Genomic DNA, 18,229 nt, shown 5'->3' with positions numbered 1-18,229 from the left:
AGTGAGCTGCCTGCAGATGTGCTGAGAGGGCTGTTCCTCACGTCGTCTGTCCAGCAGAGAATGTATCCTGGTCACCTCATGCACCAATGGGACCAGTGAGCTGCCTTTCGGATGTGCTGAGAGGACTGTTCCTCACGTCGTCTGTCGTAACCTGGTCACCTCATACACCAATGGGACCAGTGAGCTGCCTGCGGATGTGCTGAAAGGACTGTTCCTCACGTCATCTCTCCTGCAGAGAATGTAACCTGGTTACCTCATGCACCAATGGGACCAGTGAGCTGCCTGCGGATGTGCTGAGAGGACTGTTCCTCACGTCTTCTGTCCAGCAGAGAATGTAACCTGGTCGCCTTATGCACCAATGGGACCAGTGAGCTGCCTGCGGATGTGCTGAGAGGACTGTTCCTCACGTCGTCTGTCCAGCAGAGAATGTAACCTGGTCACCTTGTACACCAATGGGACCAGTGAGCTGCCTGCGGATGTGATGAGAGGACTGTTCCTCACGTCGTCTGTCCAGCAGAGAATGTAACCTGGTCACCTTGTACACCAATGGGACCAGTGAGCTGCCTGCGGATGTGCTGAGAGGACTGTTCCTCACGTTGTCTGTCCAGCAGAGAATGTAACCTGGTCACCTTGTACACCAATGGGACCAGTGAGCCGCCTGCGGATGTGATGAGAGGACTGTTCCTCACGTCATCTGTCCAGCAGAGAATGTAACCTGGTCACCATATGCACCAATGGGACCAGTGAGCCGCCTGCGGATGTGCTGAGAGGACTGTTCCTCACGTCATCTGTCCAGCAGAGAATGTAACCTGGTCACCTTATGCACCAATGGGACCAGTGAGCCGCCTGCGGATGTGCTGAGAGGACTGTTCCTCACGTCGTCTGTCCAGCAGAGAATGTAACCTGGTCACCTTATGCACCAATGGGACCAGTGAGCTGCCTGCGGATGTGCTGAGAGGACTGTTCCTCACGTCGTCTGTCCAGCAGAGAATGTAACCTGGTCACCTTATGCACCAACGGGACCAGTGAGCTGCCTGCGGATGTGCTGAGAGGACTGTTCCTCACATCGTCTGTCCAGCAGAAAATGTAACCTGGTCACCTTATACACCAATGGGACCAGTGAGCTGCCTGCAGATGTGCTGAGAGGACTGTTCCTCACGTCGTCTGTCCAGCAGAGAATGTATCCTGGTCAACTTGTGCACCAATGCGACCAGTGAGCTGCCTGCGGATGTGCTGAGAGGACTGTTCCTCACGTCGTCTGTCCAGCAGAGAATGTATCCTGGTCACCTCATGCACCAATGGGACCAGTGAGCTGCCTTTCGGATGTGCTGAGAGGACTGTTCCTCACGTCGTCTGTCGTAACCTGGTCACCTCATGCACCAATGGGACCAGTGAGCTGCCTGCGGATGTGTTGAAAGGACTGCTCCTCACGTCATCTGTCCAGCAGAGAATGTAACCTGGTCGCCTCATGCACCAATGGGACCAGTGAGCTGCCTGCGGATGTGCTGAGAGGACTGTTCCTCACGTCGTCTGTCCAGCAGAGAATGTAACCTGGTCGCCTCATGCACCAATGGGACCAGTGAGCTGCCTGCGGATGTGCTGAGAGGACTGTTCCTCACGTCGTCTGTCCAGCAGTGAATGTAACCTGGTCGCCTTATGCACCAATGGGACCAGTGAGCTGCCTGCGGATGTGCTGAGAGGACTGTTCCTCACGTCATCTGTCCAGCAGAAAATGTAACCTGGTCACCTTATACACCAATGGGACCAGTGAGCTGCCTGCAGATGTGCTGAGAGGACTGTTCCTCACGTCGTCTGTCCAGCAGAGAATGTAACCTGGTCACCTTATACACCAATGGGACCAGTGAGCTGCCTGCAGATGTGCTGAGAGGACTGTTCCTCACGTCGTCTGTCCAGCAGAGAATGTATCCTGGTCACCTTGTGCACCAATGGGACCAGTGAGCTGCCTGCAGATGTGCTGAGAGGGCTGTTCCTCACGTCGTCTGTCCAGCAGAGAATGTATCCTGGTCACCTCATGCACCAATGGGACCAGTGAGCTGCCTTTCGGATGTGCTGAGAGGACTGTTCCTCACGTCGTCTGTCGTAACCTGGTCACCTCATACACCAATGGGACCAGTGAGCTGCCTGCGGATGTGCTGAAAGGACTGTTCCTCACGTCATCTCTCCTGCAGAGAATGTAACCTGGTTACCTCATGCACCAATGGGACCAGTGAGCTGCCTGCGGATGTGCTGAGAGGACTGTTCCTCACGTCTTCTGTCCAGCAGAGAATGTAACCTGGTCGCCTTATGCACCAATGGGACCAGTGAGCTGCCTGCGGATGTGCTGAGAGGACTGTTCCTCACGTCGTCTGTCCAGCAGTGAATGTAACCTGGTCGCCTTATGCACCAATGGGACCAGTGAGCTGCCTGCGGATGTGCTGAGAGGACTGTTCCTCACGTCGTCTGTCCAGCAGAGAATGTAACCTGGTCACCTTGTACACCAATGGGACCAGTGAGCTGCCTGCGGATGTGATGAGAGGACTGTTCCTCACGTCGTCTGTCCAGCAGAGAATGTAACCTGGTCACCTTGTACACCAATGGGACCAGTGAGCCGCCTGCGGATGTGCTGAGAGGACTGTTCCTCATGTCGTCTGTCCAGCAGAGAATGTAACCTGGTCACCTTGTACACCAATGGGACCAGTGAGCTGCAGGGGAGCCAGGCCCCCTTCCATATGCCCAGTTCACCATTAGCATCCTGCAACTGCATGTATGAAGAGCAGGCAGGGTCGGACTGGGGCGTCGCATTGTCTCAGGCACCAGCGAAAAAGTGGCCCACGACTGCAAATGGGAATTCAGTCCTTTTGTGACTCTGTTTGAATAGTACCCATGGGGGAGCTTGTTGATAACATGTGATGCAAAGTGTGCATTTTAACGAATATTTATTCAGCAACACTGGTCAAAACTAGTAACTCGTCAAACTGGCCCACACTAGCCAAAAAAGGGGGTCCCACTTTGACCTAAAATAACAGGCCCACACAAGCATTTTACGTTTTTGCTTCAGCCATTGGCCTATTGCCCTATAGGCCAGTCCAAGCCTGAGAGCAGGGCCAGCCTTCCACACACCCGCAGCATTGGTGGATCATGAATGATTGGCCAGCAGGTGCCATCTGCTGGTGGCCTTGATGCATTGTATAATGTCGATCCCGGGGCACTGAAATTCGCTGCCAAAAAAAGAATATAAACATGATCAGTTTTGTCGTGAAACACCTCAATCAAAAGATACCTGCGTTTTCCGGTTCTATGAACATCTCTCGATTTTGGTTTTTGTGGAATAGTATTTTCATCAAATTTCACTCGGCAAAAGTATGCAGTACCCATTGTCGATGAGTGACACCCATCTCTCTCATGCCTATGAATCTGCCCATCAACAGTAGGTTTAGTGACTCAACCCACTGTGAGCCAAGTCCATATCCAATCAAAAAATTTACTTTTCTATGACAGTAACTGAACATTCATCAATGTTGACCAAAGGGGGTTGTCACTTACCGTCTAAATACTTTTGAAACTAACCAAGCCTCCTGCCGCATCTGGATATATCCATTTAGAGTGGCTGTGTTGGATTCCTGCACAAATGGCGCTTTACACATGACTTAGGTGCAGCCTTCGTTTGAACGATGACCAAAGGAACGGCGGTAGACGATCTGTAATTTTAAAGGCACTGAGCCTGTCAGATGCATTAATGCAGTGATAGCAATGACCAGTGACTACCTGATATGAACACCCAATACAGAAAGAACACCATGTTCTAGCCTTGATAAAGACCTTGTAATGGTCAAAACACGTGTCGACACCCACAGTGATGAATACACTTCTACTTGGTATCAAACCAAAATGAGTGGACTAAATCATTCATCGTTCAAGCAAAGGGAGCACCTAAATGATGTGTAAAGCCACCATTTGTGCAGGAATCCTACACAAACAATCGCAATTTTCAACTGGGGCATTTAAGCACAGCCCCAAGGATACCTACCATCAGCTGACTTTACTAGTACCAAACGTCTAAGAAGGAACTTGGCGCAGTAAACAACTGTTCCTTGCACTTTCACCACTTTCTATATCCATTTCGAGACTTATAAAGTGCAATGAAAACCCTTCCCAGCCTTTAGAAAAAACAACCTTAACTCAGATCATAAAAACATATAAAGATTGCGTAGGTCTTTTTTCAAACTTATTCTTAATTTTTTTAATCCTTTTTTGATGCACATGCAGAGGGTAACCTCAGGTCAAATCGACCAAGCATGTGACTTGATAATTGAAAGCATCCATTCAGGAAGTCGAATTCCCTTATTTAGGGTGGTAGGCCCCATCAAGTAAGGGGAAATGCCCTTAAACAGTAGATGCATGTGCATTCAGCTCCACTCTACATCTTCACGTCTACCCCTTCATGACCTCTCCAGACCCTTTCTCTCTGGTAAACTACATGCACTGCATCAGTCCACTTGCTGACATCTTTTCATTCCAGAAATTGAGTAATGTCTGATGAGAAAGACCTTGGGTCGCCAATTGTAGTGAAAACTACTGATGGGTATTATATCAATTTGTATCTAGAGGATGAAGCTTATTTATAGAATTATCTTTCCATGATGATCAGTTATTCCAGTCACCATCAAATATTTTTGTGATAGAAAATTATTTTAATTCATTGATTTGAAGGAAGCAGAAATGATAAGCCAATGCATTTCAGACCTACAACTGGTCCTTCATCAGGGCGAATTTCTACAGTACAGAGAAAAAAGAAAAACAATAACCAAACAATCATGAACATCAGAATAACAACATTTGGAGTTCTTATAAAAGTAAATCACCACAAATCTCGTAAATTATTCTACTCAAAAACAGAAACAGAAACAAGAATTACCTGCATCTATGTGTCCTAATTAGATGTCCATCACAATGAAGTCTCAATTTCCATCACAACAAAGATAATCCCTTTTATCTCTTTGAAATAAAATATATCAACAGATGACCACTGGTTTCCTCATCTGATTCCTTTTGAGATGCTTGTACTCAGTTGAGTATCTATAAAACATCAAAGTTATGACCATATAGGTAAAACTTATCCAGTTCAAATATATGTGAATAGCGATGAGAAGTTACACGTTCTATTAGATGCAAGGTTTCACATACCTCGGTATATAAGTAGATGTAAAAGGAAAATTCATGTGTCAAATACACTTGGTCTAAGCATAAGTGTTGTCTTTTTCTCAAAAATATTCCTCCATATGGGGCCGCTCTAATGGTCCTCTCTGAAAGACAGATTAAATGATTGCAGTTCTTAAATAATTTAGAAACCCTAATGTTATTAAGCAATGTAAACATAGTTGTGCAACCGCTTACCTCAAATGTTGCCGCTATCTTTCTTATTGTGTTGAGAGATACAAAAAGGAATTTGAAAACAGCGCACCGATTCAATTGCCTTAATTACGTGTGTGTTGAATTGATGTTGGAATAGTGCACAATCGTAGAATGAGCCGTCTGTTAAGTCAAAAATGTAGCTGCCACAAGTAAATATACTTCCTAGCTGACCAATTACATTTAAGTGAGCGTGGTCTTGTTTGCAGTATAGGCTTACCTAATGGCGTATGGAGATAGCGAAGACGCCACTGGCTTGCTCCGGCCGCGGACAGCTCTGGAACAGCACGAGCATCGTCATGGAAACGTTCTTGAAGTGTACGCTACGTGATTACGTAGCTGCTCGTTTGGGGTGGTGGTTACCGTTTGTGGTGGTTCATTCCACATCAGCCCATATTCCTTACTCTAAACCGTACCATGGCGTAAATTCCCATGCCTACCCTCCCATCATCAGCACTCGATCCGCAGTATGTCTCTCTGTTTGTTTTTCTCTAAGTTTGATGTTTGCATTGGTAAACAAGATATATCACCAGTTTCTATAACTATTCCTAGATCTAGTTCTTGGAGGTGGGAGAGCATGAGATTTAGTTTGTGCATTATTGTGGCCCTTCACGTAGCCCTGGGCTTACGAGGTGTGGACCACATCTAAGCAACCAGGCGAGAGAGGTCCACTGGCTTCCTTTCAAAGCCTGCATTGAATTCAAAACACTGACCATTGCACCCAGGTGTGTCGACAAAGTGGCTCCCCTTTACTCCTAGTACTCAGAGGGAACCAGACAGCCAGTCATAGAGGCGGAGGAAGGAGTTAGCAGGAGTGGTGGGGAGAGATGGAGGAGGAGAAAAGAAGGGTCTTGAAGAGCTTCTGCAATTTAAGGAGATCAGGCTCAAGCCTGAGAGGGCAGGGAGACCCGTCAAGAGGGAGGCTCCTGCGGAGGCGAGAGGCGAGACATCTGCCCCCAATCTTTGCTTAGAGAAGCGACAGATTTGCCGAGAGTTGGAGCTAGCAGACCAGAGGGCTTGTGAAAACAAGACTGTTTAACAAATATTGCTAATGGCTATTTAACCGTATCTCTGTTCCTTTTAGCGCTTCTTGTCTACAGCACAAACACTGTGATACCTTCGGGTCTGAGCGTTACACAAAAGCAATAAATCACATAAAATAGATACGTATGTACATTGCTTTCTTATTGACTATAATGCATCTCATCTAGTGCTAGCTTACCATTATCCAAGAGAGCTCAGGAGCTGCTTCAGCAGCAATAGGTTGTTTCTATTTATGAAATCATCCATTTTACTAACCAGAGTGGTGCTGACTCAAACAATTAAAGGAAACATTGAATCGCTGGCCCTCTTCAGAATTTTAGGGTATGTTACGGTATGTTACAATGCACATACTGACCTTGAGAGCTACATTTGTACATAATATTTTATTGGCTCAAACTGCCATCTCATCAATGAATCTCACCACTATTTTTGCCTCCATTATCTCTATTGCACACCAAATTCAGCCATCTGAGACACTGTGTATAATTTCGCCACTGGGTGTCTCCTTGCCATCCAACGGGAGTAAAAGCACCTGAACCTGCATGCTCTGTCCATAACACACATGATGTGCTGTGATTCCAGCCCACAGTAAAAGTCCTTCCATGCACATAGCGATGTATTCGCCCACTATTCTTGTTACTCCATTAAAGCAGGGCCTCATTACAAGTTTGCCAGTATTCCAGCTGTAAATCTGCAAGCGGAATGACTGTTACCAACACTTGCTCTGTCAGAATTACCGGCAGATTACAAGTAACACCTCATGGGAGGAATTTGCCGCGATTACCGGACGTGCTGTAATAAAGGAATTTTTTTGCGAGTGGGGGTCACATTTACCTCCAGCTTTGAGCTGGAGGTAAATCCTTAACCCCTAACAGCACAGTTGTAGTTGGCTGGTCTGGTAAAAATGCTGGTAAACGTTATTACCGACACTTTTACAGTGTACCGGCCAACTCGGAATGAGGCCCTTAAGTCCTTCGAACCCCTCATTGCGCGCTGTAAAATCATTGGACATCAGATGGACCATTCGCTAGTGTACTCTCAATTGACTGGGATCTAGGGTTCAATCCTTGTGAACCTCTTGAGAAACTGGGAAGTAGAGTTTGATCCACTCCCCCAATGTCATTTCCCTCATTGTGTAGTAGACACTAGTGCGCATGTTTTGTTTTTATTTATGCCTTGCTTGTTTACACCGGGTACATTTACCAGCTGCGCCCTATAAAGTCATGTCACTCAGTATTTCATTGTGTTTGATTTTTTTGCAGAGATTTATTATTATGGTGCAATCAACACCTGCAAAAGGATCCACATGAGGGCCGATGAAGCAGTTGAGTTTCTAACCTATCATACGTAGTAAAAGATCCTGCTTCATGTACTGTGACAGAAGTCCTTTCAAGCTTGTAGGCGCTCATCTGCCCTACATTCCTGTTACTCTGGTAGGCCAGTGGACAGAATGCATTCCTGATAATCCTCACTGAACTGGTGCTAGGCATTCATTGTTCGAATTCCCCTGTGAGCATTCACACTACTATAAGATACTGTAGTGGGTGTCTCCTTAATTCCAGAAGAAGGTCTCTCCGCTTCTGAATGCCGACACCAAAGTGCAGTTCTTATGCAAACAAATGTGTATAGTGCATTGTTCACTGTTCGCAAGTTCAGCCAAACTTAACGATAATGTAGTTCCCCACTCTCCTGAATGAACATCTTCCTGGGTTCCTGGTTCCACTTATTGGCAAAGCAAAGTTCCTCAAACTCCTGTGGAGAATTCCTCTTCCCCATTCCATAGCACTAAATAATCCTTTGCAGTCTCTGGTTGGATCTGGTTGATTCTACCAGACAGACCTCACCATAGACTGTTACAATGGTACACCATGTCTGATTTACTCGCCTGCCAGAACTGTGTCTCACAACTTTCAGTTACAGAGATATTTGTGCTTTTGGGCTCCAGCCCACTGGTTATAATTCCTCCTCTATTGAGTTGGGTCATCGACCCTTTTACATTCCATTGGTGGCCTTTGTCCATTTTCATTTTGGTTCCAGACCCTCTGGCTTTGTCTTTGCAAAATTCTCATCCCTTTGTTACCCCTTGTCCACCTGGACAGACCTGGCATACTCCCTTGCCAGGTACTGTTCCACCTTGGTGTACTATCAATGTTTGTATCTGATTGTATGCCTCTTTTGTTTTTCTCCATTGAAAACCGATTGTGTAAATCAGGCCCTGGGCCTCTGTTTTCTTTTGTTGCTCATTAGATTACATTGTTCTTTGCTTCCTAATTACTTTGTCTTTTGGGATTTGCTATGCATCCGTGTCAGCTTTGGGGACATTTTGGCCATTGTTTGATTGAGAGAGGCACTGAAACTCTGAAGATTTTTTTCTGCCCATTTTCATTTATTTTCTTGTGATCGTCACATTGTTTGTGCTAAGCCATCTTGTTGGCATGTGTAGGACTAAAAGTTGGTCTTTGGCGGGGTGCACAATAAGTCAGACATGTGAGACTGCTGATGGAAACAAAACCATTAGCTGGCATCTCCATTGCTAATACTAGAGTATGACCTTAACTGTGAGTAGGTTTCTCAGTAGACTGAACAAATCCCCTATATTAATATTGAGCATAAATTGCATTGCATGGGTAGATGCTGTTAGAGGAAGGTGGCACACAAATGTCAGGTTAACCATCCTGCAACTTAAAAATTATAAATACAACAATGCACCCTGACCTTTTTTTTAACCAAGTGTTTTTAAAACGTGACAGGAGCAATCACATGTGTGTTAAACTCTTGCCCGAGACACGGGGCCAGCAAGCTTCAGTCCTGCCGACGCCAATTCAACCCTTCATCCATTTGAGTATGTGAAACTGAGTACCCTTAAATTCGAGTGAAATAACAGCTATTATAACAGTGCTAAGAAGTGTGTGGATTCTGACATGACATGCTAAATAAAAAATCTAATATTATTTTCAGAATTGGCGAGGCTAAGAATTTTAAGAAATTATAAACAACTCATCCAGGATACCCATTGAGTGTTGGTGAGCCATTTCCCTGGGACTTCTATATAGAGTAGTTAAACCAGGAGCAGGATCATGCTAGCATGGCATGCAATTGATCCTGCCCGTTCACATCAACGTAATTTTCCCTTCTGGTTGTGCTATGTGAGCTTCAGTCTTTCAGGTAATAAAGTGAGAGGAACTGGATCTGAAGATGTATTGATTCCTTGAATGTAGTTTGGGCTGGCAAAATGTATATCAGTTGGGACTCTCTGTACTCTTTCAGCCTTTAAGTGCTCTTGGGCCCCTGGATGCGCCCCCACTCCCTCAAGTCTAAAGGAACCCTGGGCAACACTGTTTTTAGTTTTGGCTACTAGGTGGTGCTGAAAGTATTTCCTATATGCCAAAACTATGTTCATGGGGTGCACAGAGAAGAAAGAGATACAATGTCAGGAACAGCACACAGCCTGTGGAAGTTGTTTGGTTATTTACCCAAGCCTTGACCGCCCAGAGCCATGTTAGTCCCTATGACAATTTATCTATTTATTTTATTTTGTACATTTATAAAGCAAACAAACAGCCCAAGGGCATTGTGGCGCTGTTACATGAAGTTACAATTCCCACCCACTACCTGCCCCTTCCCACCCAATACATGCCCCCCTGGGATCTCTCTGAGTCTAGCCCGGGGCTTCCTGAGCAGCCGTGTGAATGGCATAAGCTTAACTGTAGCTATAATCCAGTTCCTCATGCAAGAAAACTTTTTTAACCAAGTGTGCCTTCATCCACTTGATTCATAAGCAGTATCTATTCCTTATTCCAAAGTCCTGATAAAACCTTTGGCTTTGCCAATGCTTATTTGTATTTCTCGAATAGGCATGTTCCTGACACTACCATAATATCCCCAGGTTATAGCAGCGTTTGCCTGTTGTTGCCTTCTGAAAACATGATGGCACTGCATGGGAAATGAGGATCCCATGCCATGCCTATGCAAAAGCCCCAACTGTTGGCACTCCTAATGCCTGTGTGTCCAAACAGCCTGGTTGCCTGTGGCAGAGGGGCCATTCACTGGAAAGGTCAATGTATCACTTCCTTGTTGCATAAAGGTACTTCTGGCTTCAGTGGGATATGCTGGGGTTTAAGCTTGCTTCTTAACCTAATAAACTTCTGAAAGGCGCTTGAAAGGGGCACCTTCGCTCCCCTAAACTAGAGATTGCCATGTTTAGGCATCAGGCTCCATACCTCTCTGTAAACCTAGCTGTCTCTCCATCGGTTCCAATACAAACTCGGCTTTCCAGTGTGCTTATGGGTTGTTTTAAAACAGGTTCTATAAACCTGTTCTGCCTTTTTTTAAAGACTATCATGTTTACACACATTCCAATTCAAACATGAATGCCCATTTCCGGTATAAAAGGGGGCCTTACAGTATGAGGCAGTGAACAACAATAGTGTACGCCCCCTTCTGAGTTCTGAAAAAATCTTATTCGACAGCACTCAGCCTAAACGTAAAAGGTGAGATAAGTCCGTCAGCTCAGGTGTAGAGCGTGCATGGCGCATGTCTGCACTTAGCAATCTTCATAACAGCGTCATTTTAACGCGCACCTATTCGGCGCCTCGGCTGGAGGAAAGGTGTCCCTGGCTGTTTTGATATTTGAGCAAGCACATGATCTCAGATGAATGCTGGTGATTGCAGTACATGTGGTCATATGTTTTCAGCTCTATCGACCTGAGCTTGGCTCAACACAAAACGTAAACTACATTAGACCCAATAAAAAGGGATACCTGCTATGACAAGCTGTTCAGCTGGAGGCCTGCACGTTTAGAACAATTCCAAATTCATATATGTGTACCCAACTGTTTTGATAATGCATGGTTTAAATCACACCTTAATTACCTATTTCTATTTCAGGTGTATATCTCCTCTCTGATCATGTTTTATTGGTGTCCACGTGTGATTGTGAAGTGATTGGCGCGAGTCAGGTTTATTCTTGATGATAAACAGATGTGCAATGCTGACTCCTGGATCTTCTTTTTCCTGTTACAGGAAGTGTATTTTGTCACAGTGAAGGTTCTCTACACAGTGGGATATGCAATGTCCCTGGCAGCTCTGACAGTGGCCATCAGCATCTTCTCCCTATTCAGGTAAGTCAATTACACTGCACCTGGAATGATACCGACATGTTCACCAGTACAATTGCATTTAGCCCTAGGGAAAAGATTGCCCTGATGCCAAAAAAATATATTTTAGTTCATTTTTGCAACACGGCATTGATAGAATGTTTTTTGTACCAGTGCAATGTGTGCCTTGCTGCAAATTCCACTTTCTGTTATACCACCCCATATGTCCGGTTTAGGTCTACTTGGTCGAAAATATTTGACCATTTCCAATTTGACCAAATTCTTTATTCGGTCAAAAATATGGGGTTGACCAAACGCACCGCCCCACCACCACTTCCCCCCACCTTAACCTATTCCCTTACCCCTCCCCATATATCTGTTTCATTTAATTTGACCGAAAAAATGATAAAAAAAATTCAGTCAAATCGAAAAGGTCAAATGATTTTAGATCAAGTATGCTAACACCCCTATGTCCAGGACTGAGCATGTCATTGGACGTGTGTGGGACTGCGCATTTGCGATGGGGTGTTCAGCGAACCTGTCCCCATTGTGCTGAATGTGTGCTGTGCATGCGTGCCCACAGGCGCCTTTGTGACTATACTATCACGGTGCAGATGTATGTGCTGGGCCTTGATGTGAGCTTTCCTTCCACAGGAAGCTCTACTGCACCAGAAACTTCATCCACATCCACCTGTTTGCATCGTTTGTCCTACGAGGGGTGGCGGTGTTCATCAAGGATGCGGTGCTCTTCTCTGACGAGAATGTGGACCACTGCACAATGTCAACAGTAAGTTGGCGTATTTAACTGCCCCCATTTGTACCAAAGTCACCCACACTCACACAAACCCGAACAGCCAGGCACAGGGCGTTATGGATTATCAATGACCTAAGGGAGTGTTTGTAGAGTGAGTGAGTGAGTGAGTGAGTGAGTGAGTGAGCGAGCGAGTGAGTGAGCAAATAAATAAACAAAGAAACAGGTGGGTTTTGGAAGCAGTGTGTCATTCCCCATACTACTTCCCACTAGTTTCTACTACAGTACAGTTTATTAAATCTACATACTTCTTAGAATGTTTGCCATGTAGTTCTTCGAAAATGTGATTTTTCTTCCTTTTCTTTCATTCTGAACATGCTGTGAACATGATTCGTTCAACGTCTCTCAAAACATCCTGCTCACAACGTAATAGGGGTCACTCTCATTAGGAATCTGATGAATGTATTTAAATATATTCTGCAGGTGAATGTCTGACTGGTTCTTCCTGCGAGCCAGCAGTGCTGTATGCATTGCAAGTCTCTTCAGTTTTATGATGTTCAAAATAGCAGTTGTCATCTCTTTCCAGGCACACAGATGCCCCCACCCCTCGGCGACCCCCGCACTCCTTCAGTGTTTCCCTCACGCTGTTACAGAGTCCTGTCACTGGCCTCTACTGGTCGATTGCTGGTGCCGCCAGCAGTTGCCAATGGTTTCAATTGATTGGCAGAGGCCTACGTAGAAGGCCTGGACAGAGCCATTCATTCCAAACATTCCCCGCTGCATATATCCTTCTGCATATTATGTTTGAAAATGATACACACAGCATGAACAGACACTGAGTGCCTGCACTCAAGGCAAGGGAAAGCATGGGGTGTGCCCTTGTGGGTGTAAAGAGTGGCGAGGTGTGAATCCATTTTGCACTTCCAACCCCAGCTTCACAATCCCCTTGTCAATGCATGTGTAACAAAGCATTTGTATTCTCATGTTTTATTTGTATATATTTTTCAATGCATAGTGTTCCACACTGGAACACATTACACAAGCTCACAACAGAGGCCAGAACAGTCCCAACGCAGCTGCTTTACTTGGGTAGACAGAGAGATGGTCCGGTTGGCACCGGGGGCTCAGGGAAACATATTTTGGGGAAATACAGCTGAAGATAACGATATGTCCAATATGTGGGCGAATAACTATTCTAAAACGTTTCATGTCCTTATGTACTCCTAGGGGGTTGGTGGGGGTGGGGGGGGATAAGATGACTTAGCAGAGGGGCCCTGAGAGAAGAGGAGATCTTGCTAGGAGGCAGATTTGAAAGCCGGGTCCTTGTGATGTTTTTAATATCAAGGACAGGAATATCCAGAGGTAGGGGGCAATGTAGGGTGAAGGAGTGGAAGCAAAAAGTAGCAAAGGGTGGGTGGGTAATAGTGAGCCTTGGAGTGAAGTGTGCAGGAGGGGGAATTGCAGGGCATGGAAGCAGCCAGTCGAGGTGGGGTTAGGGCATGAACCCATGGAGAAATGTGAAGAGACATTTGAAGGTGGTTCAGTGATGTAATGGGAGCCAGATGGTGTGCAGTCATTGGGCAGAGAAGGAGACAAGGGTGCTAAGAATTTAGGTTACCAAATGTACATCTTTATTATTTTTAATTGTGTAATTCAGTTTGTTAAAAACCTTAAACACGTTATAAATCTACAGTTAAGATCAGAATCAGATACACAATAAAAAATATCATATTATTTAGAACAACATTTAAATACTAAAATGTTCCAACTCCGATACAGAAATTAACCTATAGTTAGTTACATCTTTTCAAAAATTCCTTGCAGATATAAAAAGCAGCCATCGTAATAACCAAAGATTCACCAGAAAATATAGTCCCCCAAAACAGCTCCGAACTAATACCATCAATTATATGTACAAACGACAAACATCCCCTCCAATACACAGGAAATATATTATCACAACAGGAGAGCACATGGCGAATAGTCTCCGACACTGCTTTACACATCAGACTTTTATTTATTGGTAAAGGAGTTCAGTGGGAAACCCAGGAAGAGGCTGTAGAAAGGCAGAGCTGAGAGTATTTGTAAAGGGATATTAGAGGTGGGAGCCAATCTCATTGGGTTAGGTCTTGCAGCTGTGGTACTAGACGACTTGAACTGATTGGTCTTTTGTTCACTGTGAAAAATCAGGAAGCAAGTAAAAATGGATGCAGATGGGAAAAGCATAGTAGGCCAAACACAGAAAATTATGAAACAGGTGGAGGGGTAGGACTGGAGGGTCACAAGGAGATGAAGAAGGAATAATGTAATGAGTCGGAAGCAATGTAATGTAGTCCTCGGTAGGGTCCTGATACTGATTTTGGAGATTTATATTGGAGAACAGGACTGCGAGACTTGTCCTTTGCCTCAAACCCAGGGACCGTATCTCTCCAGGACTGAAATCTCTGGAATAGCTCCCAGTGGCGGCGAGGATTAAGATAAAAACCCTCGGCATTGCCCACAAGGCCTCCTTCGGCCTGGGGCTTCAATACCTTCAACTCTCTCTTCCTACAATATCTTCCTTCTCGAGCTCTTCCCTCATCCGCCTCCAACTCCCGCAGGGTCAGTCACTTCTCCAAGCAACAAGTTGGTGGTAGATCTCTTTCTTCGGCTGGGGCCTCCCTCTGGAACAGCCTCCCTGGAACTTGAGGAGAGCCATCTCCGGTTCGGAAGCACCTCAAGACCTTCCTCTTTGCTTCTGCTTCTGCTTTCTCTTCTCCTCTCCCCTGCTGAACTCCTGACTGAAATTGCAGCGGTCACCTGGCTACCCTCTGATCTCGAACCCAGGTCCCCTCCGCCCCAGCTGCACATGTGCACTGCCTCCCGGGCAACCCCTGCACGTAGGGGCTGTGACTGTATCTCTACAATCTCCACCAGCTCTTGATGCTTGATGTATGCACTTACCCGTGCGCTGCCACTAGCTGGCTGCACTTTTTACCTATTGTTTTTATGCATTTTATTTATTTACTACTGTTGATCCTATGTACTGCACTGCCGCCTTCCCCTTTCCCCCACACTTTCCCTTTTCCCCCACCCCCTGCCCTTGCGCGATCTCAATGGCACCTGGCCTAGAAGATCGTTGTCTGTGTCTTCCCTTTGTTCCCCCTCCCTTGCCTTGTCATGCCTTGAAACACTTGTGTACAGGTGCGTTATAAATGCCATATCATGTGGGGGAAAGAGGACAGGTGGGCAGAGCTACTGGGGTCAGGAGAGAGTTTATTTCTAAGATGGATTACACTAGCTGGTTAAAGGAAGTTGGGGAAGATGCTCAAGAGAAGGGCAAGCTTAATGATTGAGGAGCGGTGGGAGCAGGTAAGGGGTGCAAGGTTAGTGATAGTTTGTGGGGCTAAAGGATGCCCACGATGGTTTGGCCACTTAGAGAATGGGTGCCAGTTCACTGGGGTATTTTCAGGAAAAAACGTGCTGATGCTCGATAAAGTATGGATGAGAGGTGGTTGTGAGGATTGAAAGAGAAAGGTACATTTCTCTGAATCTCTGATTTCAGAGGTCGTGGAGGAAATACAGGGTGAAGCCATTGGCAGAGAGGGAGGGGGAGATGGAGTGCAGATACCAATATCGTATGGAGGGTAGTAACGAGTTTGCTGTGGTGAGAGTGCGATGAGATACCGTTTGCATTTGTGTTCTTAGCGGGGAGAAAACAGGTATAGAGAGAGTGAGAGAGCGAGGAGGGGGAAAGAGACAGCGAAATGCAGGATGATGTGGTCACATGAGAAAGGTCCATGGAGAGGGCATAGAATGTGAGGGAGAATGGAAAGATGAGGTTCCAGGCATTTCGCTCTGCCATATGTTGGTTAGTTGTGGAGGGTGGGCAGGGATTGGTCAGAGAGACAGTAGTCAGTTGAGATTTTAGAAAGGGAGAAGCCTCCAAGAATCCAAGGAGCATTTCAGTGGGTTGTGAGTTGTGAAGGAGGTCTAGCCCAGAGAAGAAGCAGTTATGAACAGTGAAGTGTTTCACATGAGAGAGAGAGGAAGTTGGATTTTGTGGGGATGTAGATGTAGCTGGGCTAGTCTGCCTGATCAATAGTTATGTTATGTTATATTACAAACTGTTCATGCTTCCCCACATCACCAGTGTGAAAGTCTGCAAGCCTCTAGGCACGTCCAAATAGTGTATTGCTTGCCCCAGCAGGGGTTTCCATAGTCTATGAGGAAAGGGGAAAGTTAAGGGCTACAAATAAAGAACAAACAGGACAGATATAAGATTGCAGGTACACTGTAGCGTGGTCATGTTTGTGAAGCATGGGTGCATCATGCTCCAGTAAGCCGGGAATGTTGAAGAATTGTGCCGGAAGTTAAGAGGTGTCTGCAGGTAAGGCTTATGGTCACATGCTTAAATCTGCAGATGTCCAGTGACTCCACTTCCAGAAAAGAGTGAAATAGTCTGTATGAAGAACACTGATATTGTGGATGTGTCATGGCGGCGAACCTCATTACATTGATGGCCAAGACAACATGTTTGGGTGGTTGGAGTCGCAACTGACATGGAGCAAGGAAGTCCTCACAGGGATTGAGAATTGCGGAGCCCACGAGCTAGAGTGACAGTTGGCAGAAGGATAAGCGGGTGAGGGGTAGATGAGTGAGTAGATGAGGTTGGAGTAAGAGGGCTGGGGGCGGTGTTTTATGGGCAGTACATAGGACATGGATGTGATAGGAGAGGGAGGGAGAGAGGAGCTCGAGAGGTTACTGCAGGCCAGTTTGTTCATGGAATCTCCACGCAGAGGGTAGGGAGAGAGTTGTGAGGAGGAATGTCACGTGCAGGTCCACTAGGACACTAGGACACTATGACATGACCAAATAATAAAATAGGGGTCAAGTGACCAATGCAGCATGCCACAGTATAGCATCTTTAGCAAGCAAAATACAATTGCAGGTCGATAGTGACAAAACAGTTCCATACATCTGTGCAGTCAAGACCAACACATTTACAAAGAAGGTCAGCAGGGACAAACAGTATAATGTGGTTGGATAATAGTGCCCAGGAAAATGATACAGCAGGCTCATAGCAACAGCAGTATAATACAGTGGGGCATTTTGACAGGCAAAACTAAATTGTAGAACAGTCCCGACTAACAGAATAACAAAGTAGGACAGTAATGGCTAGCAAAATTAACTAGCGGGTGGGTCGATGCCAGCAGATAGGTTAGGGTTTGACTGAGGCAGTCGTATGAGAGATGAGCAGCGGTGGTCAGGGATTGGAGTCAACTGAAAGAAGACCATAGTACCTCGATGCAGAGGGCATGCAGACATGTTTTGTAGGGGAATGGAGGGCAAGCCACGAGAACACATGCTGCCCTTAGCCAACGGCCCTGCCCCTCGCCTACCTACGTTCTGCACGATCTAGTTCCCAAGAGTGGCCGTTGCCTTGCGATCGTTTCGACACCCAATCGGGCAGGCAGTGGTGGGCCCAAAGATGTTGTTGGGTTGTCGGTATCTGTAGCTGAACTGGGTGTGTACTCAATCTCGTTACTTCTTAGCCATGTTTAACGCAAAAGGAAGAAACCCTTTCAAACCTCTCCACAGGCCTAGCTTGGTGTTAGCCAGCATGGTCACATCTTCTGCAAAGAAAAAAGGATTTTGTGGACATCACTTGTAGCTTTTAGCAGATATGCCTACATAGCATTCAGGAATAGCAGAAATAAGAACGAAACAATGCACACCCCTGGCGTGACTGGATGATTGCAGCGAGCCCATGATCTAAGAAACTCATGAGGAATAGTAACACACAGAATTATTCCAAGATTGTTAGAGACAAAAAAACACTCATGTGCAATCAAAAAATTCAATACAACTAATAAAACATTACATGCATCCAAAGTTTACTTAAATAATGCAGAGCAATATCAGTATGTGGCAGTGTTGGTAATCTGAG

General features: G+C 45.7%; 1 protein-coding gene across 3 annotated transcripts in view; it reads left to right on the top strand.

The window, feature by feature from the left end:
* The window catches only part of LOC138521298 (vasoactive intestinal polypeptide receptor 1-like), a 1,228,255-nt gene that overhangs the window by 1,004,144 nt on the left and 205,882 nt on the right, over positions 1–18,229 (top strand). For 2 of the 3 annotated variants that reach the window (XR_011283008.1, XM_069634032.1), the window contains exons 5-6: positions 11,476–11,573; positions 12,204–12,336. Coding sequence is in view for 2 of the 3 variants with exons in the window: in XM_069634032.1 (XP_069490133.1) it covers positions 11,476–11,573; positions 12,204–12,336 (231 nt within the window). In the remaining variant the exon portion in view is untranslated. The remainder of the gene's footprint in view (positions 1–11,475; positions 11,574–12,203; positions 12,337–18,229) is intronic. The other variant, XM_069634033.1, reaches the window with a different exon arrangement.

Source organism: Ambystoma mexicanum, chromosome 13, assembly GCF_040938575.1.
Source record: "Ambystoma mexicanum isolate Mex_15411 chromosome 13, UKY_AmexF1_1, whole genome shotgun sequence".
NCBI lineage: Eukaryota > Metazoa > Chordata > Amphibia > Caudata > Ambystomatidae > Ambystoma > Ambystoma mexicanum.
Note: the sequence above shows the minus strand (reverse complement) of the source record. Positions and strands in the feature narration are given on the sequence as shown.